Genomic DNA, 27,002 nt, shown 5'->3' on the forward strand with positions numbered 1-27,002 from the left:
ATCTTCCACCCCCTGAAGGCGAGGGGGGAGGCGGAGGGTGGATGTTTGTTAGACAACTCACCTGCAATACAAAAGGAGATTTACTGATTACTATTGCTGTAGGACCAAAGAAAAGACCGGTGACCTTTTTAATTGATACTGGGGCACAAATTCCTGCGCTAAGGCGGACTAAAGCAGAACAATGCGGGATTTCGGCCCCATCTAAAAATCTGATTGTCTTAAATGCTTTTGGGAAAACCCAATCCATGCCCATGACTCCGGCAACCCTATGGTTGCCAGGGGAAGAAAACCCGGTCAATACCATGGTGGCCGTAGGATCTTTCCAGATGAACCTTTTAGGTATAGATGTTTTGAAGGGTAGACAGTGGCGGGACACCCAGGGAAACTCATGGTCTTTTGGTGTCCCTCAGATTAGGCAGTTAGCCGAAACATCCAGCCTGGAGGTGCGTCTATTGCAAGCAGCACCTACCCTCCCCCCTTCCAAGCTGACAAATGTTAAACCCTATCCAGTGCCTCTAGGAGCAAGAGAAGGAATTACGCCAGTTCTGGAGGATTTAAAGAAACAAGGGGTTGTAGTTCCTACTCACTCCCCCTTCAACTCCCCAGTATGGCCAGTCCGAAAACCAAATGGCAAATGGAGATTGACGGTAGATTACAGGAGGCTCAATGCCAACACAGGTCCACTAACAGCTGCTGTACCAAACATTGGTGAATTGATTGCTGCCATTCAGGAACAATCCCACCCTGTCATGGCAGTGATCGATGTTAAGGATATGTTTTTTATGGTCCCTTTACAACCTGAGGACCAGGATTGCTTCGCCTTCACCTGGGAAGGACAACAGTACACCTTTACATGACTGCCCCAAGGATACAAGCACTCCCTCACGCTGGCTCACCATGCTCTAGCGTGAGAGTTGGAAACAACTCCCATAAAAGCAGAGGTAAAGATCTATCAGTATATAGATGATGTGCTCATAGGAGGAAAGCAGGTAGAAGCAGTTAGAGAAACCCCGAACGACATCATCACCCATTTGGAAAGTATAGGGTTGACAATTCCACCTGAGAAAATCCAAACCCCTTCAAGCGAGGTAAAATTTTTAGGAATCTGGTGGAAGGGAGACATGACGTGTATCCCACCGGATACCCTTTCCTCTCTCGATCAGATCCAGATGCCAGAGTCAAAGAAAGACTTCAAGCATGCACTAGGATTGCTTGTGTTTTGGAGGAAACGCATTCCTGACCTCTCAATTACTGCTAGACCCCTGTATGACTTGTTGGGAAAGAGAGCTCAGTGGGAATGGACTCAGGTCCATGACGAAGCTTTACAGTTGTTGGTATTTGAAGTGAATGCCTATCAGGCCCTTGGTCCCATTCAAAAGGGTCCAGAGGGACCTGTTCAGCTCATTGGGTTTTATTCTCGTAGCTTTAAAGATGCTGAAAAAAGGTCTACAACTTGGGAAAAGGGTCTATTTGTAGTTAGTTTAGCTCTGAGAGAAGCCGAACGGACCACCCGGCAACAATCGATAGTGCTCAGAGGTCCATTTAAAGTGATCAAAGCAGTTTTGGCAGGAACTCCACCCCCCGACGGGGTGGCCCAGAGAGCCTCTGTGCGAGAGTGGTATGCACAGACAGAACACTACTGTGAAACCTTCTCCGTATCAGAAGGAGCCGCCAAAGTGTTAAATATACAAGACGAGGTGAACCCAGATAGAGACGCCTCCGAGCTTTTGCCTGTAATAGAAGTAGCTCCTCCGTTTTCTGGACAATTGCAAAATGTCTGGTTCATGGATGCCTCGTCGAAGCGAGAGGGAAAAATTTGGAAATATCGAGCTGTGGCACTTCGAGTAGATACCGAGGAACAGATCATTACCGAAGGGATAGGTAGTGCACAAGTAGGAGAACTAATTGCTGTGTGGAGCGTCTTCCAGCACGAGGCTCAATCTGCTTCCTCTATATCTATACTGATTCTTATGCTGTGTTTAAGGACTGCACTGAGTGGCTTCCATTCTGAGAACAAAACGGGTGGGAGGTCAATAGGATACCTGTGTGGCAAAAGGAAAAATGGCAAGATGTTCTTACCATTGCCAGACAAAGGAAATTTGCAGTAGCATGGGTAGCATCTCACCAACCAGATGATGCCCCGGTGAGCCAATGGAATGCTAAAGTGGATGAGCTGGCCCGGCTAGCTCTCCTACAAAGCACCCAGACAGTGGAAAATTGGGAATGCCTGTTGGAATGGCTACACGTAAAACGGAAACATTCAGGAGTCGAAGACCTCTGTTGTGAAGCACAAGCCCGAGGGTAAACCCCTGCATTTGAGAGAGGCAAAAGATGCCTGTGGAAAAATTGAAAAGATTCATACTAACCCGAGAAGCAAAGTTGTTCTTGTTTAACTTTCAGGAAGAAGCAAGCGACACAGACATACCCACAGAAGAAGAGAAGCAGACACGATGTTATTTCTAATTATGTTATGTTGGAGATTTACCTATGAAGGTGAAGGGAAGCCAATTCCCCCACCTCTCCTTATCCCATAGGGTTCCTATAAGTATAACGAATCTGTTTTGTTAGAAACTAACCCATGTCCCCATTCAAACATGGAATGTTTGGGACGGTGATCTATGGTCTTGGTTACCTGGAGCACCATGGATAAAACGGCTTCTGTTTTACCTGTTGTGTGCATTTGCCGCTTTGATGTTTGTGCCATGTGCTATTCCTTGGTTTATTCAGCTAATCCAACATGTCGTATCGAATATGCAATTTGTATCTGGTGCTTTGCTCGACGGTGTAAAACAGATTCCTGTCATTCGCCAGTCAAAGCGTGCGACTGTATCAATTGTTTAGTGTGATGGGTTAACCCTGGCTGAACACCAGGTGCCCACCGAAGCCATTCTATCACTCCCCCATCCTCAGCTGGACAGGGGAGAGAAAATATAACAAAAGGCTTGCGGGTCGAGACAAGGACAGGAGAGATCATTCACTATTACCATCACGGGCAAAACAGACTCAGTTTGGGAAAATTAACTCAATTTATTACAAATCAACCAGAGCAAGGTAATGAGAAATAAAACGAAATCTCAGAACACCTTCCCACCACCCCTCCCTTCTTCCTGGGCACAACTACACTCCCGGATTTGACCACCAAGCCCCCCCAGCGGCACAGGGGGACAGGGAGGGGGTTTATGGTCATCACACGTTATTTTCTGCCGCTTCACCTCCTCAGGACGAGGGCTGATCACACTCTTCCCCTGCTCCAGCGTGGGGTCCCACCCACGGGAGACAGTCCTCCACGAACTCCTCCAACGTGGGCCATTCCCACGGGCTGCAGTTCTTCACGAACTGCTCCAGCATGGGTCCATTCCACGGTGTGCAGTCCTTCAGGAGCACACTGCTCCAGCGCGGGTCCCCCACGGGCTCACAAGTCCTGCCAGAAAACCTGCTCCGTGGGCTCCTCTCTCCACAGATCCGCAGGTCCTGCCAGGAACCTGCTCCAGCGCGGGGTTCCCACGGGGTCACAGCCTCCTTCGGGAACCCACCTGCTCCGGCGTGGGGTCCTCCACGGGCTGCAGGTGGAGATCTGCTCCACCGTGGACCTCCCTGGACTGCAGGGGGTCAGCCTGCCTCACCAGGGTCTTCACCACGGGCTGCAGGGGAATCTTCGCTCCGGCGCCTGGAGCATCTCCTCCCCCTCCTTCTTCACTGACCTTGGTGTCCGCAGGGTTGTTTCTCTTACATGTTCTCACTCCTCACTCCGGCGGCTGTTTCTCTCCGTCCCAACTTTTTTTCCTTCTTAAAAATGTTATCACAGAGGCGTTACCACTATCACTCATTGGCTCGGCCTTGGCCAGCGGCGGGTCCGTCTTAGAGCCAGCTGGTATGGGCTCGCTCTCTCGAACACAGGGGAAGCTTCCAGCAGCTTCTTACAGAAGCCACCCCTGTAACCCCCCCCCGCGACCAAAACCTTGCCAGACAAAACCAATACATTTAGGCACATGCACTCTGGGCTGGGGCGCGGAACTGCATAAACACCCCCTCGCACTCAGGTTGGTCAGACCACCATTTTTTGGCTCTGTAGTTAACCAAAATGTATACTTTTCTTGTAGTTAACTTTGTGACACTTGGTTTGTTAGCTGTTGCTATATGTATGTCTTGGTTTTGTAAGTGTCCCCGGTGGTTTTGGAATTTTGTGGCAGTTGTTTTGTTGGCCTTTGCTACATTTCTCCTTGTGGTATGCATGTGTTGGTTTTGTAAGGGTCCGCGTCAACCATCTTGTAATTGTACTTGCTCATGTGGACAACCACCTTCTCCCCCTCCCCGTTCCGAAAGACCAGGAACACCTTCCTAGGCCCGGCCAGGGACACGTTTAAGTAGATAATGTTGTTGTTGTTGTTGTTGTTATCTTAATATGTGTTTAAGTAGAATAGTGGTTAATTATTATTATTATATAGGATTGTTGTTTACGTACTTTTGTTTAATTTGGGAGAGAAGCTTTTAGGCCCAAGCAGCGCATGCACTTTAGGCGCATGCGGACTCCAACACCGACAGACTGCGTGGGCTGTTAGGGCTGGGACCATTTTGTGGCGTAGCGCCGGCAAGATGACGAAGTACGAATATGTGTTTGTGTTGATTCCAATTTATTATATAGCCTTTGCTTTAATGGCGGTTATCTTAATAGTTCTCTTAATACTTCTCTTTTGTCCTTGTAGCTGTTCGTGTGAACGGCCGTAGTTTTTTTTTTATTGACTCTCTGTAACCTTGAAATGTGTTTTAATATTGTAGAGTTAGTTAAGTTTAGAATAAAAGTTGATGTTAAGTAGATGTTGTTGGTTATTGGATGTTGTTGTTTAACCTATTTAGAAATGTTATAAGATAATTGTTATGATATCGTTGGTCATTCATATTGTTGCCTAATGTAGAAGTATTGTAATAACATAGAATAAGCCTTAAAAAGCCAAATAATTTTATGTTGACCTTTGGTTTTTGTCTTTGTTTTATTATGGAAATTTGTTAACTTGGTTATATCGTTGTAGCATGCACCTTTTCCCTCTTTCTCTCTCTCTCCCTTTACTTTCTACGCCACCACGAGGACAGCAATGTCAAGCCACGGGGTGGATGTAAGAGACTGTGTTGGTTTGCTGACTCGACATCGCTGCTGCCTCGACATCCTGTTGCTGTAGGGGAGTACGCACAAGGTGTCCCTGAAGAAGCCACCACATCCGCGCCTGCCGAGCTGTGCCTGCCCACAAGCAAGGTGAGAAAACCACCATGAGCACCTGGGCATGCGTCCATGGAGGAACAGGGGGCGGCACACAGGATAATGAGTTCTGAAGAAATGGGTGGACTTTTCTGAGAAATCGTGGGGACTGGAACAATAAAAACGAACTGCGTACTCCCCTCTCGCGCGCGTGAAAAAACCTGGACTTGGAAGACGCCTGAAGGACTGTAACATCTGGATTAGAAGGACAGACACCTGACTGGCAGCTGAAGAACCCGACCCTCCAACACCAGCGTCGGAACCGACTCAGCAGGACGTTGCTGGCTTTGTGGTGGTGGTAACTAGTCTTGCTACCTCTCTTCCGTTCTCTTGCTTAGGTCTGTCTCTTTCCCTTCTTCCTCACTCTGTTCTATTGCAGTTATTGGTTGTTGTAGGGAATAAAAGTTGTAAGGTTGTACAGCATTTGACCTCATTTGTGTCGTAATCTCGCTCTCGGGATCATTTAACAACCCTCCCCGATATTGGGTCGGGACAACCTCTGCCATCTTGCACATCACGCAGACAGCTGCCAGCCACAGCCCACCGCAGTAGGCACTGTCGGAGCCAAAGGAGAGAAGCATCAGCAACGTGGGACACCCCATGGGTTGCACAGAGCTCCCACAACAGATGGGGACCACAGTCCAGGCTCTGAGTTACCTTCCCACCCCACAAGACCCATCTCCAGGCCCCACCGGCCTCTCTTGCTCACCTGGCTCCATTGACCACCCACGCATCATACGTCTGGTCAGCAAAGCCACCATTTTCGATGAGCCCATCATTATCCATATCAAACTTCAGCTCCGACTCCATCACAGCCTGCGAGAGAGGCAGGAGATGGTCACGCAGCCCCCGTATGCTGGCAGCCCCTCACACTCTGCTCAGGAGAGTCCATCCTCTTGGGATGTCGCATGGCTCCCAAGTGGGGAAGGGGGATGTGCCATGGTCTGATCTCCTCCCAGTACCTGGCAGACTGGCCACATGTCCCGCAAGTATAGGGAGTCACGTGTCAGGTAGTAGTCCCGGTACACCTGCAGCACAAACTTCAGGTTGAGGTCCTTCCAGTCGGCTGTGTCATGCATCAGGTAGGCATTGACACGCTGCCACGGCTCATCACCTAAGCAAGGAAAGAGCGGATGCAGCAGGGCAGCAAGCAACGAACGTCCTCTCTCCTACCCAGGAGCAAGGTCCCAAGGGTGCTGCGATTAAACTGCACTAAAATAACATGTTGCATCCTGTGCCACCTCTAGTGAAAGCAGCCTTCCTGCTGCTGCTCAGCTTCCCTCTGTCTCCCTTGTGCAAGCTTCATGCAGTGTGGTCCTCATCACCACCCCAAATCATCCAAGCTTTTCGTTCCCAGAAAATAAACAGTGTATTCCATGCATCATACCTCTTTCCCACAGCTCGGGAGTTAACTACCCTGAGAAAGTTATGTGAGCAGACCTTCACCCCCTCTGCCTGCCAGCATGCCCGGCCAGATCACCTCACCTGGGTCCCCAATGTCACACGGCACCACATTCTTCAGCTTCACCTGGGCTGTCTGACCACACATCAAGTACTGCCGGGGCTGGACGTCCTCGTTCACCACTGTGACAGCTGGAGAGGACACAGAGCAAAAGGCATTAGAAAGGCAGCAGGCACTGCAGCAGCAAGCTCCAAGCGCAGGCAGGGCCACCAGCACACCAGGCTGCCCGTTGGGGCTCCGGCTGCAAGACCACAGCCCTCTGCAAAGGGGGCTGCTCCCAGTCTCCCCTCAGCAGGGGACATGCAACTGTCGCCACCCCCTTAAGCAAGGTGGTGGCAGCACCCAGGGCTGGGAGGGAACCCCAGTGGGCTCAGCCCTCCCACAGCCCAGCAAAGGGCTGTGCTCCACCACTGGCCAGGCCGAGCAGCCTCCAAGCCCACCCAAAGCATCAGGGTCTGCAAACAGCTCCATGCTTCTCCTCTGCAAGGAGCACAGGGAGAGATGGTAAGACCAGGGACTTCCCAGGGCAGGCAGAGCCAGCCGTGCACCCCAAGTGTGGCAAGAAGGCATCCCAGTGCTGGCCAGAGAGATGCTGAGAGGCGGCTATGTGGGGGGTTTGCAAGTCCTGGGCCCAGCAGAGGAGCTGGAGGGGGATGCTGGCTCCATGGCACAGATTTCTATGGCAGGTGCTGTCCCAGATCCTCCGTCTCTTCTCTAGGCGAAGACAGCAGCAGGCATCAAGCCAGGGTCTCCTGGGTCACTCACCAATGTCATACTGCAGGCTAATCTGCAGCTTGGGCCACAGCGTGACGAGAGCAAAGGAGGCATAGAAGTGGACATCGTAGGTGTTGTACATCCGGTACTCCTGGCCTGCAAGGACCGGGGAGACAGTGAGGGGGAAGGCAAAGTAGGGGCAGGTCCTCCCTCCCACACAGCCCAGGAGGGTAGGCTCTTTGCTGGCACAGGCAAGGGCTCCCGTTAGAAGTGGTTTTTATTCTCTATGTATAGCACCCAGGAGTCTGAAAAAGGTCTCGTGACATGTCCTACAGGGCTTGGTCCTGCAAGGGGTTTTCCTGGGAACAGCGCTGCTCCCTAGCCATCAGGGTGTGAAGAACATCCCCGTGGCAGGTTAAAACCACCTGGTGACAGCAATGGGAAGGGGTTGAGTTGGGACCATCCATCACGTCCCTGCAAGTTACCTTCTAAATAAGCAAACCTTCCATACTCCCCCAGGACAGGGAGGAGGTGGGAGAGGCCAGCCCCCGCTGGCCCCTGCAGGTCCTCGGCATGGCAGTCCGGGGGCAGCTCCACCCAGATGGTCCCCCCATCCGTCACAAAGTACAGCTCACTGAAGAGGGCCGACTTGTACCAGGAAGGCAGCTGGCTGTGGGCAAGAGGGAAACTCAACCACGGTGGCCCAGGCGGTGATGCTCCTGCTCTGACCAGCCCCAGGAGGCCACTGGGAAGGTGCTCCCACCCCTACCCTACCTGTTCTCCAGGATGGGCTTCTGCCACGCTTCAATCTTCCTCTCCCACTCCTCATAGTGTGTCAGGGCATGATGCGACAGGGCAGGAGCAGCATCACCTCCGCTACCAAAAAAACGGGTGTACCGCCTGCCGAGCAGGGGTTTGGTGAGTATGCCGTGGGCTCAGCCTGGGAAGCCCACTCGGCTGTGGGAGAGGGGCTGGATTATAGTGAACACCAGATTAATAATGCAACTGCTAGTGCAGAGGTGTTGAGGAGCAGGGGCTGGCGAGAGGGTCCCCTCCATGAGCTGGCAGGGCCACGGCTGCAGGGAGCGGGTGGCACAAGGCTCCCCAGGCGGTACTGAAGCCTGGAGGCAGGGAAAAGGGGGCTGCGGGGACATGAGCCAAGGCCCACTGGAGACAAGCCACCCACCTAAGGTGCAGCTTCTCCTTGGAGCCAAAGTAAACACGGGGCATGTCCCAAGCCAGGGCCAGCTCCAGCGTCCTGTGCCGCCGGGCAGGCACCGCTGCTGCCGTCACCTCCCCCTTCTCTGTCAGGCTGCTTTTACCTGCTGGGAGAAAAAAAATACTCACAAGTGACCAAGGAAGCCCTACGGGGGGGGAGGTGGGGGTGGTGGTAACTGATGCTCCCATGCACTCCAAGACAGACAAGACTATTTGGGCATGCCCCAGCCTCCTTGCAACCTGGAGGGTACATGCCCAGAGTTTTAAGGGATGACATTACCGCACATGAGTAACTGCTTTTTGCAAGCAGGAAAAAATACCTGCTGTGGGCGAGGGGTTAAAAAAGTAAGTCATCAAAGCAGATGAAGAAATCAGGCAGGAAAAGCCACCAGACATGAGTGGAAGGGACAGGGCATCCCATGACTAACTGCGTTGCACTCAGAGACACTGTGAAGTTCTAGTGACAGTCATCATCTCCAGCTTTTTGCAGGGTGCTTGAACTATGCCCATATTTAAGAAAAGCCCGGAGGCAGCTGGATAATTATATGCTGGTTCTGACATGTTTTCCACGTAAACTCATTAAAGCAACAATTTGAACAGAAGCACAGATCCCAACTATGATAATGGCTGGTATTCATGAAGGAAAACCACATCCCAATAGCCCGGTGAGCTCTGAGTGCATCTAGGCAGGAAACTTGGTTTTCCGGAAATATTTATGTAAACGCTTTATTTACATAATTTAAGCTTCAAGAAATCTTGCAAAGGCCCAGTGCCAGCATCACTAGTTTGTCAGGATCATCCTTGTTCAAAAGCTGGCAGAGACATAATGCAAATGGTCACTTTTTTATCGCCATAAGAGATTAGCAGCAAGGGCTGGGAGACACCATGCTACTTCAAGGCTTCTGCCAAGGTAGTGAGCAGACAACTGAGGATGATGTAGAAGTATCAAGGGAACACCACTGACCTGCAGGGAACTGATAGAGTAACAAGAGGACAGCAAGTGATGGCAGCACCAAACCCAAGGACTGCTAAACACCCACTAGAATGAATCTGACAGCGCCCAGCTCACAGATCTGGCAATGGGAACCTGGGGAACGTGGCTGGCTATCACCCTGACTACTCAGCAGAAATCTCAACTCAGTGTGCAACCCTACACAGACTAAAAAGATAGTGGCATGTATAACTAACATAGCTGAGAACAGCCCCATACTGGTGTGAACAGCTTTTGGAGAACCATAACAATGACAGCGTGACTAGCAAAGAGAAATTTGGATACAGCCTAAAGCTGGGAACGAGCCGCAGCGCCACGAAGGGCTTTTTGCGAAGGCACCGAGGTGGCCAGAGGCAGGGAAATCCACTCTTGCGTGGGTGCCTTGTGCTCCACAACCAGCGTGGCAACCCATTCCTCCTGCTCCCCTCTGCCCATCCCATGGAGGACGGAGGGACTCACGAGCGGGGGAATCCAGCCTGCCGTCCTGCAGGAGGTCCTGCCACACCTCTCTACCCGATCCGGTGGGATTGAATGCCGTGAGGTGGGTGACTCCCGTGCCTGCCTGGGGAAGGGAAGAGCCTCATCAGGGGCTGGTAGTTTTGAGGGGCAGATGCAGGCCCCCTGCCCCCAACAACTCTGGAAGCCCACACTCACTCCCCACATGCTGCCCAGCAATGCTAACTCTAAACCTACTCACCCGCTGTCCTGCAAGCTTTACCCATAGCTCCTCTCCTGGCACCCACCCCCAGAGAGGATGCCCTCAGGGAATTCATGTCCCCACTCCTGCTCCAGCAGTCAGGCAAGCGCTGAGGACCGGTGCTGACCCCAGCCCATTGTACACCCATCCTTCACTAGCTGCCTGGCAGCAGCTCCCCCACATTCAGCAGGGCTGTGCAAGCCCACCAGCAAGAGCCACACCACCAGTGCCAGCCCTTTACCTTCTCTCTGGCGGAGATGGCGAGGGTGAAGGGGTTCACGCGTGTGCAGTGGTGCAGCAGGACTCCAGCAACCCGCTCGCCGTCCTTCTCATAGGCGAAGGGCTCATTCCAGTGCCCTCCGCTCCCGTCCTCCTTCGTTCCTGTGCCATTCTGCAGGCTGAACATGATGGAGACATCCACATCTTCATCCTTCCCATTCTCCACCTCCCAGATGAACACTCCTACCGGTAGGCTGGAGTCCTGGCAGAGACAGACAACACTGCGTATAGGGCTGGTGCTCCATGGTTAGCCGTCAGAGCGTCATTTCTCCCGCTGCTGGGAAGACCACATGGGATGCAGCAGGAGCAAGAGTACCACGAACAATCGGTCTCACAGTCCACTGCCAAGCTGGGGAGCAGCAGCAGGAGCAGAGGAATTCTGGGGCCAGGCAGTACAACATTCAGATCACAAACACTGGGCTAGCAAACCCCACACCGGTTTGTGGGGCTGTGTGCTCAGAGAAGCTGTGGATGTCCCCTCCCTGGCAGTGTTCAAGGCCAGGCTGGATGGGGCTTTGAGCAGCTCAGTCTAGCAGAAGGTGTCCCTGCCCATGGCAGGGGGGTTGGAACTAGATGATCTTTAAGCTCCCTTCCAACCCAAACCATTCGATGATCATTCGATGATAATGCACAGATGGAAAGCAGTGTTTAAGGCTCCGACGGGTGTCTCGCCACCCATCTGCTCAACAGGTTGATACAGGCTCACGTGCTTTGCTGGGGTAAGAGGAAGGTCAGGTGTGTCAGCAGCACAGCCTGCCGCCTTCGCCTGGGGCTGGGAGCGAGCAGGAGCAGCATGCAGGAGCGGCAAGGCATCCCTTGCTGCCATCCTGAGCTTCCGCATTGCTGTCGGGGTTCCTCCTGCCTGGGAGCATCACTGAGTGGAGACATGTCGGAAATGTTGGGAAAGCCCAGCTGGGGAAGCCCAGCTAGTAAGCAGCTCTTCCCTTGGGGATGGCAGGCAAAAGCCAGCTAAAACACTCTCAGGAACACACAGCTGACAAACCAACCCACAAGTACAGGCTGAGAGCTTCCCAAAACATTACCACCGCATGCTCCGGGCAGTAAGGCCGCAGCTCTGGACCTGCCATTCCCGGTGGATGGGAGCTGGGATGGTCACAGGACAAAACCAAAGGCAGGAAACAAGCAGTACAAAGAGTCAAAGCACAGGAGCAGCTGTCAGAGCTAAGCACAGGAAAAAAGGGGTAACTCTTCCAGCACCAACTGTCCCAGGAGGGGCAAAGCCTGCCAGGGTCCCACGGCTACAGAGCCGGCAGCTGGCACTAGGGACAGGGTCTTGGGACAGAAGAGACCAGGCTGGGAAAGAACATTAACAAGGTGGCAAGCCTGGGTGTCTTCAGGCAATGCTGAGCTGGGCAGGAGGGACCAGGAACTCCTCTACTACTGCAGCATCCCTGGACGCACGGGCAATGCTCAGGGGTCAAAAACTCACCAGCTCCAAGCTTCTGCTATCACAATGGGACACACTGACCATCACACAGTACAGGCCTGTCTCTCCTGTGCCAGTGTGACGCCCATTTACAAGAAGGGTCAGAGGGAGGATCCGGGGAACTACAGGCCTGTCAACCCGACCGTGGTACTGGGGAAGATGATGGAACAGTTTGTCTTGAGAGCACTCATGTGGCAAGTCCAGGACAAGTAGGGGATCAGGCCCAGCCAGCATGGGTTTACGAAAGGCAGGTCCTGCTTGACCAACCTGATCTCCTTCTATGACTGGGTGACCCACCTAGTGGATGAGGGAAAGGCTGTGGATGTTATCTTCCTTGACTTCAGCAAGGCCTCTGACACTGTCTCTCACGGCATACTCCTTGAGAAGCTGGCGTCTCGTAGCCTGGATGGGTGCACTCTTCGCCGGGTGAAAAACTGGCCAGATGGACGAGCCCAGAGGGCTTTGGTGAATGGGGTGAAATCCAGTTGGCGGTGGGTCACAAGTGGTGTTCCTCAGGGCTTGGTGTTGGGCCCCGTTCTGTTTAATATCTTTATCAATGATTTGGACGAGGGGATCGAGTGCACCCTCAGCAAGTTTGCAGATGACACCAAGTTGGGAGGCAGGGTCGATCTGCTCAAGGGTAGGAAGGGTCTACAGAGGGATCTGGACAGGCTGCATCGATGGGCCGAGGCCAACTGTATGAAGTTCAACAAGGCCAAGTGCCGGGTCCTGCACTTGGGTCACGGCAACCCTGTGCAGCACTACAGGCTTGGGGAAGAGTGGCTGGAAAGCTGCCCGGCAGAAAAAGACCTGGGGGTGCTGGTCGACAGCCGGCTGAATATGAGCCAGCAGCGTGCCCAGGTGGCCAAGAGGGCCAACAGCATCCTGGCCTGTATCAGAAACAGTGTGGCCAGCAGGAGCAGGGAGGTGATCGTCCCCCTGTACTGGGCACTGGTGAGGCCGCACCTCGAGTCCTGGGTTCAGTTTTGGGCCCCTCACTACGGGAAAGACATGGAGGTGCTGGAGCGTGTCCAGAGAAGGGCAACCAAGCTGGTGAGGGGCCTGGAGCACAAGTCTTGTGAGGAGCGGCTGAGGGAGCTGGGGCTGTTTAGCCTGGAGAAGAGGAGGCTGAGGGGAGACCTGATCGCTCTCTACAACTGCCTGTAAGGACGTTGTAGTGAGGTGGGTGCTGGTCTCTTCTGTCAAGTAACTAGTGATAGGACAAGAGGAAATGGCCTCAAGTTGCGCCAGGGGAGGTTTAGATTGGATATTAGGAACAATTTCTTCACCAAAAGGGTTATCAAGCATTGGACCAGGCTGCCCAGGGAAGTGGTGGAGTCACCAGCCCTGGAGGTATTCAAAAGACGTGTAGATGTGGCACTGAGGGACATGGTTTAGTGGTGGGCTTGGCAGTGTTAGGTTAACGGTTGGACTTGGTGATCTTAAAGGTCTTCTCCAGCCCAAGTGTTTCTATGATTCTACTGCAGTAGGGGTAAGACAGCACACTTCAGGATTTATGCCAACACACGCTGGGGCTCTACTGAGGGAAAATTACTCAACATCTGCCCGCTCTCGGGCTTCTTGCATTTTTTTTCTGTGAAGCATCTGGTACTGGCGGTACAGAGAAACTGCCTTAGACTGGATGCATGGTTCCGACGAACTTTTAGCCAATTCCTTCCTTTTTGTCTTGAACTATTCGGATTAGAGGCAGTTTAACACCAGGCCTGCAACATAATGGCCTGAAATTGCTCCCACTTGAACTGAAGAATTTGGGCCCGTTATCATTTAAGCGAACAACGGGAGACACAGGCTAGGCTTTATAAACTTGCTGCACAGAGCATCTGGAAGGAGGGGACCGTAGCACCTTTTTTTGCTGACACTGCGCGGGGTTCATGTCAGCATGGCAATAACCACAGCGCTGGGCTCTGTCGCTTGATGTTTCGCCTTCCTTTTGGAAACAAAACGCCTCAAAAATCAACTACCAAGCGCAGTTACCGAAGGAGGCTGCTGCTAAGCAAAAGCCGCGGTTCTACTGGAGGGGACAACAGAGGTCCTCCGCGGTGAAACCACCGAGGAGCGCAGCACCACCGCCCTTTTTAAGGGGTTCGGCTTCGCGGGGGGCATTTTTACGACGCGCTGTGTCTCCACCGGCCGCACAGCGGCTCAGGTCGCGGCGGCGGCGGCGGCGGCCCGGAGGCGTCCTCGGGCAGCCGCTCCCGCCGCCCCCGGCTCCGGCGCCGCCCGCCAAAGCTGCCCGCGGGGCCGCCGTCCTCCGAGCCCGCGGGCTGCCGGCCCCAGCTGCTGCGGCCCACGCCGCGACGGGCCACCGGAGGCAGCTGCCGACCGACCGTCCGCCGACCCTTCCCGGGCTGGAGGCGGCGGCGGACGCCCGCCCGCCGTCCAGCCCTCACAGCCTGGTGAAAGCCCTGCAGCGTCCCTCCTCTCCGTGCCGCCGGGCGGCTGCTGGGATCGCGGCCGGGCGTTCGCGACCCCGGCGGTCTGCGGAGCCGCGGGACAGCGGCTGCAGCAACCCTGGGGGGGGTGGTTCACCGCGACGGGAACCGAGCCAGCCCCGGCCGCGCTTCCCCTCCGTCGCCACGGCCGCGCCCGCCGGCAGCCCGGCCCGGCCCGGCCCACCCTTGCCCCGCCGCCAGCGGGCACCCACAAACCACCCCCTCGGCCGCCAGCCCGCCCCCGCTCGGCGGGAAGCTCCTCACGCCCCTCTCCGCGGAGGGGGCCGCCCGCGGCTGAACTCCCGCCCGCCGCCTTCTCTCAGCCGTCGCCGGTAAAGACGGCGCACGGCCGCTTCCCCGCCCGCCCTCTTATGTTAATCGGCCGGGCTTTACATATCCCCTCCCAACGCCCGGCCCCCGCCAAGAGCTTGCCCCGAGCTGTCAGGGCAGCAGCGGCGGGCCCTCACTCCCCCGCCGGCTCCGCCGCCGCCGCTGCAGCCTCCGGCTCCGGCTCCGGCTCCGGCTTCGCGCTGCCCGGCGGGCAGTGTCCCCCCGCGGCCCCGGCCGTTCCCCTCCGGTGGCGGCTGCGAGGGCTGCTCGTCGCGGGGCCTCGCCTGACTAGTCGTGAGGGGGGGGTGGCCTAGGCAGCAGCTAATGAGACCAAATCCAAAGCTCCAGACTCAGCTGCATCATACATACCTACGTAACTGCATACATATATACATATATATATATATATATATATATAAAGTAGTACTTCCGAGAACCTCATAATGAGAAACCAGCCAATTCCTGCTTGCAAAGGGAATGTTCTACATGCAGGTACACGGCGCTCCTGTGCAGGCTGCGGCGGTTCCGTCAGATCCCGGCACGATGCGAAAGCCCAGCCGGGCCTCCCCGAAAGGCCAGACCGGCCCAGTGACCGCTGGGCTCCGCACCAAGCTGCTCGCCCGCAAGAACAGACGGCCCGCAGGTCCGGCTCCCGCAGCGGAAGGTTCAATCCCAAGGAGGAATGCCGCACAGGTAGGTTTTGCTGGGTAACGTTTTTGGAGCGTCTCCTCTGTTCCCCCTGCAAGGAGGTTTCTGGAGAACGGGATGAACACAGAGAACGTGCCCGTTGGGTAACAGCGTTGTGGGTGATGCAGAGCAAGAGCTCGGCTGGCTGTAGGTTCTTTGCTGCAGGTTTTTAGTGGTAATCTGCCAGGCATCTCCGATTTGTGTTTTAGTTGAAGGAAAGACACGGCCAGGTAGTGTACGCTTGGGGTTTTACTTGCAGAGCACCCCAGAGTGGTCTCTCCATCTTTGACCCCCCCTGTTGTTTCAGCTTTCCGCAGCTTTCCAAAAGGCCGGCCCTGGCAGCGGGTGGGAAGAGCGCTCGCTTCCCTGGCTGTTCCTCCCTGCCCGGCACACCTGGGCAGGGAGAGCGAAAGGGGCCCAGCCTGGCTCCCCCGCGAGGAGCCTGACTACAGAGGCGGCCAGCAGAATCCTTTCTCACCTCGGTAGTGAGGAGGGCCAAGAATTGAGAATGATTTATGTGAGCTTGTGATGGTAACATTTCCTAAGAGGATGCACAAAGAAACAAGGGCTAATAGCAAGGATATTTTGCAGGTGATGCCACCAACCGTTTTTTTTACCACGCAGGCTGACGAATGAACCCAAAACAGCAAAAGGAGGCATGCGCTTTCAAGGTCTAAACCTGATGCTAGGACTGATGCAGTTTAGAGCGCTTGGGCTAATTTATGAGTCAACCAGCCTTTCAGCTTGTGCTTAGTGTTGAGCACACCTAGTCCAACTTACAGGCCTAAAATTTAAGGGGGTGTGAGCGTTGTTGGATCACGGCTTGATTACCTGTGTAGTTCAACCTCTGCACAAAATCCCCGAGTGTTACTTCCATGCTACTTTGTAGGGATTTATGAAATTTAATATTGGTACAATGCCCTGAAAATGGTAAAGCTTTATATGCCTATGAATTTTACTGCCGTTCCATTGAGTATTTTACAGGCTTTTCTGATACATTAAAAATGCTGAGTGCTGGCTTGTTGGAAGTTTCAGTGCTTGGGAAACAAGTTTTGGTTCCATACTTTGGCACAGCCCTGCTGATCTAGTGACACGGTTACTTCTGTCATTGCATCACTGCTAGAATTACATTATAGTGATGAGACTCCCAAAAATACTTTCTTCACTCTAGCGTTTGAAATAAAGCCAAGTAGGTTTCATTTCTCTCAGGAATTGTGTTAAAGTGTTGGCTGGGGCAGGGGTTTTTTCGTTGTAATGCCTATTTATGTCTTGCCCGTACAAAGATGAGGACTGTGCTTTACGGAGATAAATGGGTGTGATATATGCTGTATTTATAAACACTTTTGCAGGCTGTCAGCTGAGTTTCCATGGCTAAAGAGAAGTGTGTTCATTTTCCAATCTCATATGGCATGCTGTAAACCCGCAGTGGAAGCTAGGAGTAGTAAATGGAATCTGGGGGTAAAAGAACCCTTTCCACACTGATAAGAAAACTGTAGTTAGAATCTGTAGCATTGCGAAGAGTGGCTGAAGAGAGGCTGAACGGGCCGTAAAAAGTTAAGGCTGATTCTGCACAGCTGTGCCTGGGTGAAGAATCCTTGCTCCCATAACTGGTCTCACTAAGGACAGTGAAATTATTTATGTGGGTTATGAACTATTTGCATGGCAAAGAACGTGCAAGACGGGAGCCTTAGCAGTACAGTTAAGCTGTCCTAGGAGAAATCCTTCCAGGAGTTTTATTTTGCAATAGTCAGTTGGGTGAACTTTTCCTTTCCTCTTTCCGAGTACGATGAAACGTCTTTGATGATGCACCCTCTGTTGATCCAAACAGGGATATGTGAAGTTATTTATCAGTTCCCCAAACAGTATTTACAAGATGCCATCCGAACCCAAGATAAGCAACGTACTCTTTGTATTTAATACAGTGTTTGAGCTGCATGCAGTGCTGTGTTCAGTAGTCTCTTCATGGGCCACTGAAGTACAGTCACTTCTGTAGCAATCACAGCCAGGTGGCCAAATGTCTGTTGTGTAGGTTTGAGTTCTCTAGAAAGAAAATTCTCAAGAATGTTGTTTTTCAGAAAATGAAAGGCTTTGTCCAAAATTTCATCTCAATATGTTTGAAGGACTTTATTTTAATAATGCTGAAACTATTTCTTCTCATAAAACAGTTCCGCGTGGTTTGGGACCAATTATTCAGAACAATTTCTATTGAACATTTTTGGAAAATCAGGATTCATGAGAACTTGTTGCAAATTTATTGATCCAGTGACACTCTTCAATAGAAGAGTATTCTAAAAGAAAAAAATTCAATTAGCTTACAAGCCTGGAAATATGACTAAGATACTGAACTTAAAAATTTGTGGCCTGTATAGCAACATGCGTCTCTGCGTATGGAGAACTCTTCTGATTAGCATTGAAGATTTGACCAGATTAGAATTTAATTTGATTTATGACTCTGTTTATTTTCCCATTTTGTTTTTAGTGGTTATTGATTTACAAAACCTACCATGTACGTATACTGGATTTACATGCAAATTAATTAATCAAGCTTATTTCACAGTGTCTTCGCAAAAAACCCCAAAACCCCGAACCGTAAGTTTGCTTGGAAAATCCTGCCATCTTGGCATTAGAACTGATACTAATTTTTAATGGAGTTGTCCTAGAAAGTACTGAATATGCTTCATAAGCAGAAATCAAAAGTGTGAAGGGTAATAAACGAGAACCTGAAAGTAGCTTTCCAGGTCCATATTTAGAGCCTTAAATAAGTGACCTGATTTTCCAAAGGTGCTGAGCAGCCAGTCATGCATGTGAATTCCACCTGAGTTCTCAACTGCTCAGCGCTTCCACAAACAGACCTGTTACTCGGGGTCAGCAATTCAAAATTTTTAAAAAGCTTTTTCTGTATCTCTTAAAGTTGGCCAATTTTATTAAGTTGGGTGCCTAAAGTACGGCTCTAGGACATCCCCATTTTGCCTTATGTCACCTTCATTATTTAAGTTTTGGCAGAGGAAAGCCTGGCTTACGTAGCGAGGTCACTGAGGGACCCGAGAAGTTGGCTGGCAGCCTTGCCGCACTCTCGCTTGGCTGTGAACTGACTCTATTTTATGTTGCGATGTTCAGTATTTAGGAAACAGAAACCGCGGTTCTACTGCAGGTTTGGCAAATCCTGTTCTTAGCCAGAAGGTTTTTACTATTTTTTCACCTCTTTTTAGATGAAAATGGGGCATCTCTGGAAATACTGACAGATGTCTTTTTTGTATCAAAACCCAGACACAATATTTAACCGTGAGCCTGAGCTTGGATAGCAAAGTATTCTGTTAATTTATCCTACTGCATATTTTCACTGTATGTATTTCTCTTCTGCCTGTTATTGCAGTTTATCTTGTGTATAAGTAGTTTTCTGTGGTTTTGCAGCATATTGAACAGAAATTGGTCATATTAGTACATAGTTTATCTCTGATGCTCCTTGAGACAACATGTTAAGGGACAGATCATCAGCTAGCATAGTCAAGATAATTCCTTTTTTTTTTTTTTTTAACGTGACGATACAAATTTCTGGATCCATGTCTTCCACTTACATGCTAGTCCATTGTTGCCTTCTTCACTTACCACAAAATACGAGGCACAATATTTTGTCTTAGTGTTTTTTTCAAGTAATAGCTGTAAACAGCATATATATTCATAAATAGCAGAGGCAACACTCTCCCTTGGTTTTTTTTCCTTAGTATTTTAGTATTGTGAAACTACCTCCGGGGATGTTGGAACTAAAGTCACAGTAAACCTACTTTTCTTCTTAACATCTTCCGCAATTACGTGTTCCTGTTGAATGCAAAACAAACAAAACGGCAATGTTATGTGCAAGAATTTGTTGTTATTTCTTAATTTCATTTGGTGTGAGTTCTGTGACTTGGCAACCATCAATCTAAGCAGTAACATAAAAATGCAGTAGTGTTCTGCTTTTATTTTTGCAAATTATAGCAGTAATATACAAAGCTAGTAAAATTCATGCTATAGGGTATTAGAGTGCAGAAACTGCTAATACTATGTCGTAGCCTTATCTTTTGACAGGATAAAATTATAATCTGATTATAAAATTTCATGTAGTAGTTTTTGTGTTGTGTAACACTTACTAGGATGTTGTGAGGGAAAGCTAGATGCAGTTAAAGGTTTTGTAAGTCAGTGACATTGCTTGGAGATGATATAATTTTCCAGCATCTTATTCTATTTGAGAAAATGATCTTTGATTAAGAAGGTATTTTCTTTCTTTCCTTTTTTTTTTTTTTTTAATTTTTTTTACCGTGTAAAAGTAGAAAATTGTAGTTTCTGTTTCAGAATTAAAAGTTTTCCTATGAGGTGCAAATGGGATTGCTACAAACCCAAAGAGGTTCAAGTTGTTACTTTAATTTAAGGAATTATGACAAAAACGTCATTTTTTACAAGTCAGCTTTTGTTATCAGTGTTAGATCTTTGTTGGCAGTTATGAACTACCAGGTGGGGTTTTTTTCAGGTTTAGTGTGAAGGATTCAGTTTTGTAGGTAAGCCAATCTGAAATACCTGATTGCAGGATTGGTAGTAAAGAGCTATACAAATAATATATAAAGTTGTGGGAAAAGTAGAAGCTCAGGCAAAATCCATTGGATTGGCATTAGGCCTTTATGGAAATTCTCTGGATGAAACTGTTGAAAGAAACAACAGAGACATGAGAATCCTGCCCCCTAACTCGTCAGTGGCACTCAATTGACAAATAGAATAAAAAATGCCTACTGCCAGCTCTGTGGTGAAATATTTAAATTACAGTTTTTCGTATGACTTTCAGTGGACCCTAGTTAAAAACTTTAATACAAAGTAGAAAAGCAGAACACCATGTAAAGTGTATAACCTTACATTTGGTAAGGTACTAGGTTAATTTACTGGAAAAGTAGTTACAGCTTGCTTCAACGCTGACTGGCTAGTCCCTGAAGAAGGTATTGTCCAGTCACTGAGCAAGAATTTGAAAATCCAGGTGAAGTTGCATACCTCTGACACCACAGAAAGCCCAATTGCTTAAATAGTTACTCAGTTTTGTAATGAGCTCAAAGGGATCACTAATCAATGAAATTGATTTGAACAGAACGCAAATTTGAATGAGAAAATGAGTTTCTGTACTTCCTTTCTGTAATAGTATACGTTGCTAAGACTGGAAGAGGAAAATAGGATTGATGTGTAAGAACCGTAATTGCCGTCAAACACCGATGCCTGCATTTTGGCACTTTAATGCGTATGAAAATCGGTTTGATTTTTAGGTTTGATGGGCCCTCACAGCCTCTCATTGGAGTCAGCCATCCCGAGTGATGTGAAACCTTCTACTGTTATGTTTTATAGTTGTGGGTTCCTAGCCCTATTTTTCGATAGGAAAATGTGAAAGTATTTGCCATGAATATGAGTTAAGATGCTTTCTGACTTCTGGCAAGTTTGGTGGTGGTGAAGATGCAACAGAATTGATTTTCTTTTGACTCTGAAAATGTCAAAATTAACTGTTTAAAAGTCAGAAGCAAAAAACTTTTATTGAGGTCACAAATTCCTGTCTTATCCTCTTAAAGGTTTGAGTTTGTTTTGCTTTGCACTGTCAGCCACTCTTGACATATAGCTTCAGGCATACGACTGCCTGAAGATTGGAGAGAGATTTGGGCTCATCTTTTCTCCACTGGGCCCTTAGCCCTCACAGGATCGTCCTCTGGGCAAGACGGAGCAATAACAACAAGAACTCTAAAATTTTCAAAACCATCAGCGTCCCGCTTATTCTTTAACATATACGTTTTGTGAAGTTTCTACAGCTTTAGGAGAAGCAATAGCAGTAAAAGTGAAGGGTGGTGTGTCGCAGCAAAGGCTGAAGGACCCCCACACCTCATGGACAATGCTGGCTTTTGGGACGCGAGCCAAGTTGGTGAAAGCAATTTTACAGCCTTTCTTGCATGTCATTCTGACCAGTGCTTCCCGGGCTTGGGCGGCAGCCAGCGATCACTTTTCCCCAAATGCACCTCTGCAATTTTCTTTCAAACGGAACTCGGTAAATGCAGTCTCCGTCGGGGCATACCATCACTTGCCGGTTGCCTTGCACGTACCGCGCGAGGCAGAGCGCCGAGCAGGGCGGCAGAGCCCACGCGGGCCGAGCCGTGCTGAGCTGATCCGAGCCGAGGCGAGCCGAGCCGATCTGATCCGATCCGAGCCAAGCCGATCCGATCCGATCCGGTCCGATCCGAGCCAAGCGGCGCAGGCAGCAGGCCTGAGCGGCGGGTGCCGTTCGCGGCGCGGCGCGGAGGTCGGAGCACGTTTGGTGGTGCTTCTGCCCGGGGCGCGAGGCCGGAGGCAGGGAGGCCGTGCAGGCGAGGTCTCAAACAAGGGAACCCGGCGCTTCTGATGTGTCTCCAAATGTGAGGCCAGGACCCTTCGAGTTCAGCGGCGTCAGGGGAACGCTCGTGAGGGACAGAGAGCCCCACCCGTGGTGGTTACTGACGGGCGGACAGACAGACAGACGGGTCCTGGTGATGGCTGACAGACGGCTCCTGTGCCCGGACTCTTGGCTGAGGCTGGCGGGCGAGTCCAGCCTCTGCAGCCAGGGGCGGCCAGCCCACTTGGCAGGTTTTTCTGGTCGTTTTTCCAACAGCCCCTCTCACCCACAAGTACCGAGCTGCTGGGGACTGGAGCGGCCCAGTCTCAACCGGGCGCTAGCCAGCCTGTGCCCGCCCGTGTCCCGCCGGTGAGGGTGAGGAGGAGGAGGAGGAGGAGGAGGAGGAGGAGAGGCGGGCGGCTCCATGCCGCCCCGTTCCCCCTCGCCGGGGCCGCCGGGGTCGCCGGGGCCGCCGCCGCCGCCGCCGCCGCGGGAGGGGGGTGCGGAGGCGCCTCTCCTGCTGCCCGCAGGCGGCCGTGCGGCCTGTCGGCGGCGGCGGCCTCGGAGCGGGAAAAGGAAGGCGAGGACGGCGGAGTTGCCTCCCGGGGTTAAAACCAGCGCGCTGGCACGGCGGTGGCCGCTCCTTGGTGGCCGGCCTCGTCCGAGGGCCGCGGGTAATCCCGCCTCGCCGCCTCGGTGGCCGCCGGCTGCAGGTGTCTCGGGCCTGCGTGCCTGGGAGGTTTAGAACGTAGGGGGGAGTCGAGGCATAGGATCCATCCATAGTTATAGGACACATGCATAGTTAACGCGAACACGCCTGGGAAGGTCGTCCTGTGGGTGGCCCGATTGAGGAGTGAAGGTCTTACGGATGAGCTACAGGGAATGCTGCTCAGGAATTACAAAAAAGGTTTTCTTCGTCTGGGTAGAAGCAATACAGAACCGCAAAAACGATAAATAACCGTGGCAGCGTCAGCAGCCTCTGACTACGTCTGCAGACGGAAGGAAAGTTTCCCCTTGCGCTCAAAAGCGGTCGATGTGGTACGTCTTTTGTATCTAGCGCAATATCAAAATAGGAATATTTCTCTGTAAGAGCTACCATTATACCCTAGCTTCACATGTTGCTGTTGGTGATCAACCAGTTACCAGTTTTTCTAGAGGAGCTTCTGGGTTTTTTGAAACTATTACAGGAATTCTGTTGTTGTTTAAATTGTAGTGAGCTTTCCTAATTCCTTCAAACTCCCTGCAGCCTTTTAGCTCCAGCAAAAGTTCACTCTGTGGTAGAAGGGCAGTTCCCTTTTCACAGCAATTCACTCTTTGCTAACTCCATGCTTTGGAGCAGTAAATCTACTTTTAGAAATAGTGCTAGCTTCTGAGCTTTGAGAGGTAGGTACTGTGGAGAATATGGAGGGTTCTGTAGTCATACTTTTTTGTATTTTTCCTTTATTCAATAGAATACAAGACTTTTTTGTTTGTTTGTTTTGTTTTGTTTTGTTTTTAAGGAGACCGGAAAAAAGGCTGTTATACTGAATAAAACACGTTTCGGTGAAATACTATAGTTTATGTGTGCCACTCCCCTCTAGTGAGTAGAAATGGAATTACCCCATCTCATGCGATGCTATGGTCCCCCAGCTGCAACCAGATTATGGAAATTTTCTTCAACTTTCAGTCACAGAGAGTTACCTTTTTTGGAGTTGAACAATATGAACTTTTTTCTGCTTTCTCTATTAAGGACAAAGAAGATCTGCATTGCAAAGCATGCCAGGTTTGCTAAAATCAGTCATTTGTGCACACATAATGCCCAAATAAATGCAAAATGAACCTCAACAACAGCAAAACTGTATTAGTTTTTACTGCTGTGTCTGTATATCACTGGATTTGAGTAACAGGTTCATGCTTCTTGCCCCAGGTTACATACACACATTTATTTTAAAAATGTTTCCTTTTTTCTTGATTGTTGAATATATATATTTATACAGTAATTTTAAAACCTCCATGACAGGTTGATACTTGCTTTATTAAACCTTTAAGCGATTGATACCAATGCTGGAGTGGTTTGCTCACAGATGGATGTGGCAGCCAAGATAAAAACGTCACTCCGTGTATTTTCCCACCGACGTTTTTGTCGAACAGGTAAATATTCTACTATAAAACAGAGGAAAAAGATGGTGTGTACATGATAAATATTCTGTCAGCCGTCAGTTAACAAGATATCAAGTGTGGGATTTCTCTGGCCAAAGGCCAGTCATATTTAGCTCAGTAGTCACCCTAGCCTGTCCTTATCACCCATAGAGAGAAATACATGCATTTCATTCTTCTTCATTCGTTCATCTCTCAACGTACACAGCTAAAAGATGCTCGTGCTCAGAAGCTGATTGTTTCTATTGACTACACGTTACAGACAGCTCAAGCTAGCATGAGGTCAATCCTGTATGTGGTGGTCTAAAAAAATCTATTTGTGTCTGCTGCTTTGCTCATTAATTGTGCCATTTATTGGCATAATAAATGTGTCATTAATTGGTGGTATTGCTGAAAACAACTTCTGCTTTCACACTGACAACCGAAGTTAGCCCATTCGAGTTGCAGAGGCTGTGAAGGTCTCATTCTTTCAAAGTAAGTAGCCCAAAGAAGTCATGTAAGATGTAGAAGCAGTGAACCCTAAATCAACATAAAATTTGATGTGAGGCAACTGTATGCTGAAATATGTTTCATAGAAAAAAACCCCAAGACATGGATCCAAAGTTGTTTTCAGTCATACCTAAGAAATGCAGAGGTACGCCCGAGAGCGGAATTTGCTCTATAGAACTTGATGTTTATATGTCATACTCACACATTAAAACTGACACTAGGCATTCACTTACATGAAGCCTAAAGAATGGCAAGCGTGTGCATGTAGCTGAGAGGCCAATGTAACACCTTTCCTTGCTTTCCTTTTGGGATCATTTTGCATGTCATGTCCTTGCAGTTTTCTGAGAGCAAAAGCTGCAGTTTACCCTTGTGCTTAAGGGATGGCAGATGTTGTTTGTAAAGGCTAAAAGTACTTTTTTGTTCTTTTTAACTAAAAGAAGTGCGAAATAGTATGAGGCCAAATCCTGTGGCATGTAGTGAGGCAAAACTCACACTGGAATTTGAGGACTCATCTTTATTTTTATTTCTGGACCGTGCTGTACATCATTGCAGCTCTATATTTTCTTCCTTTGTTACAAAAGGATAAAGTCCTGTTTGTTACTGTACAGCACTTTGCGAACTGGTTGAGAAGTGCTATTACAGAACTGTTATGACATGTTATTACTCTTCCCTTTTCCAGAGAGATCAGTGCTTGCCCAGCCAACATTTGTTTTTGAAAAGAAGGACCGTCCTTTGAAGGTAAAAAGCTTTTTTTTTTTTTTTTTTCCCCCCTAATTGAGAAAAAATGCTGAGAAATGAGAATTCTGTAGACAGCAATCCTAGCAGTAATAAAAGATTTTAGCCCAGGTTAAGACTTGTAATAAATGGTCTCAGAACAGGGAAGAGTAGAAACTAGAAACAAGACTGCTTTCAATGCATGTGTGCTGGATTGATATACTTTGTGTCCTGGTCTAGAAAATGGCTGTTCTGTTCTCCTTGACCTTCCCATGCTTGTATTTTTTTTTCCAGCGGCCTGCAGAAGACCTGGTTTGCAAAGCTGACAATGGTAATAACCACCTCATTGAAACAGTATAATAATGCCCTGGGTTATTCTTAGGTCTGACTGTTGCCTGTGAATATAGTGTTCGGACCCTTACTTTGTATGAGCAGGGACAGATCGCTTGAGCAGGGACAAATTGCTGTTAGTAGACTAAGGCTATGTGGGTTGTAGAGTCACCTGCCATGTCCTAATATATATGTCCCTGTCTTACCTCAAGAATTCTTCCATCTTACCTCTCATGTTTACCAGAAAGTCAAAATCCAGAAGCCCTGAAAAGTGGCCAAGTATGTTCATCAGCTGTATGGGTTCCTATTTGCCCTTTTCTATTTGTTTAGGCTACATTATCATGTAAGTTAATATGCTTAATGTCTTCTGAGCCTGTGGGCTATGAACTGATTCTAAGTCCTTGATTTAAGTTCCCTGAACCTAGTGGAAATAAAGAAGACTCCCTAGGCCTTTGTGCCAGGTGTTGACTGAGATTCCAAAGCCCTCGTGCTCTTAGGTACTGCCTTAAAGCTGTTCATGTAAGTCATTCCTAGAATTCATTGTGTTCAGGTTTTAATTTCGTATCATAACATTGTGCTGAAATCTCCTGCCAGTCTGTCCCTGCAGAACGTTATATGTACTTTTCTCTAGATTTCATTAGTTGTTCCAGAAAGCGTGCAAGATCATCATCTTTTACTTTGCGGAAGTCTGACTCTCAGTCTAACACAGGTATGATGTTTAGCTACAGTCATGTTTTAATTACTATAGTTCTGTATTCTCATCTGGTAAAGAAGAGAAGGAATTTTACTGTCTAAGAAAAGCTTCTGCACTGTAGAAATGCTGCAAGTCATGAAAACTTAAACATTGATATAAACTTGCTGGTAATTTCCAATAAATCCCTTTTTAAGTAAAAATATATTCATTTTCCGTACTAACATAATACAACATAAAGTAGTGAAAAACTTGTACATTTCATATTGTTTCCTTGAATTGCTCACACAGTCAAGGGAGGAGGAGGGCTGGAAAGGAATGAGATTCCCCGGTTTGTGGAAGAGATCAGTGTTCCTTGGGCAATCCCTGAAAATGTAAAGCAGTTTCCAGAAGGGCCCCTCCTTTCATTCAGCCAACAGCTCACCTGGAAGGCTCTTTAAGGACTATGTAGTGCTTCCATGGGAAATGCACACAAGTCACTGAGGCGCCTCTGCAGAAGGGCTGATCTGGTTTTTACAGCGTTTATTTAACATACAGATGGGACCAGAAAGTTATTTCTGAATTCAGGCATTCATATGTGTACACTGTATTTTGTTTTATGTAGTCCTGTGACATACCTGAATGTAGCTATGAGGCTTTAAGAGAACCTAAGTTTGGTTTACTCTGAAAATTATACTGAGATCATACACAAAAAATCATAGATATGGTAGAAATGTTAGAGTATGCCTATACCAAAAAACAAAGCGGGG

At 49.4% G+C, this 27,002-nt stretch overlaps 2 protein-coding genes across 2 annotated transcripts in view; one reads left to right on the top strand and one right to left on the bottom strand.

Moving 5' to 3' along the window:
- Positions 1–5,093: 5,093 nt before the first annotated feature.
- LOC126036244 (non-lysosomal glucosylceramidase-like) lies at positions 5,094–11,500 on the bottom strand. Its single transcript, XM_049795773.1, has 12 exons — positions 11,319–11,500; positions 10,575–10,851; positions 10,096–10,198; positions 8,614–8,749; positions 8,202–8,327; positions 7,913–8,097; positions 7,479–7,583; positions 6,737–6,844; positions 6,214–6,365; positions 5,961–6,067; positions 5,749–5,806; positions 5,094–5,168 (listed from the first exon to the last, which is right to left on the bottom strand). Exons 1-12 carry the CDS (start codon positions 11,498–11,500, stop codon positions 5,094–5,096), a joined length of 1,614 nt encoding a protein of 537 aa, XP_049651730.1.
- A 3,785-nt stretch (positions 11,501–15,285) lies between these two features.
- Positions 15,286–27,002, top strand: part of LOC126036562 (ran-binding protein 3-like) — a 32,845-nt gene continuing 21,128 nt past the window's right edge. The window contains exons 1-4 of the mRNA XM_049796502.1: positions 15,286–15,535; positions 25,198–25,256; positions 25,527–25,563; positions 26,194–26,271. Coding sequence (XP_049652459.1) covers positions 15,286–15,535; positions 25,198–25,256; positions 25,527–25,563; positions 26,194–26,271 — 424 coding nt within the window. The remainder of the gene's footprint in view (positions 15,536–25,197; positions 25,257–25,526; positions 25,564–26,193; positions 26,272–27,002) is intronic.

The sequence above is a fragment of the Accipiter gentilis genome, chromosome Z (assembly GCF_929443795.1).
Source record: "Accipiter gentilis chromosome Z, bAccGen1.1, whole genome shotgun sequence".
NCBI classification, from domain to species: domain Eukaryota; kingdom Metazoa; phylum Chordata; class Aves; order Accipitriformes; family Accipitridae; genus Astur; species Astur gentilis.

Coding starts and splice junctions, on each gene's coding strand:
- LOC126036244 (XM_049795773.1), bottom strand. CDS start 11,500: ATGTCTCCACTCAGTGATGCTCCCAGGCAGGAGGAACCCCGACAGCAA. Junction 8,750..10,095: donor CAGGCTGGATTCCCCCGCTC/GTGAGTCCCTCC, acceptor TTCTCCCAGCAG/GTAAAAGCAGCCTGACAGAG. Junction 5,169..5,748: donor TGATGTGCAAGATGGCAGAG/GTTGTCCCGACC, acceptor ACTCCCCTACAG/CAACAGGATGTCGAGGCAGC.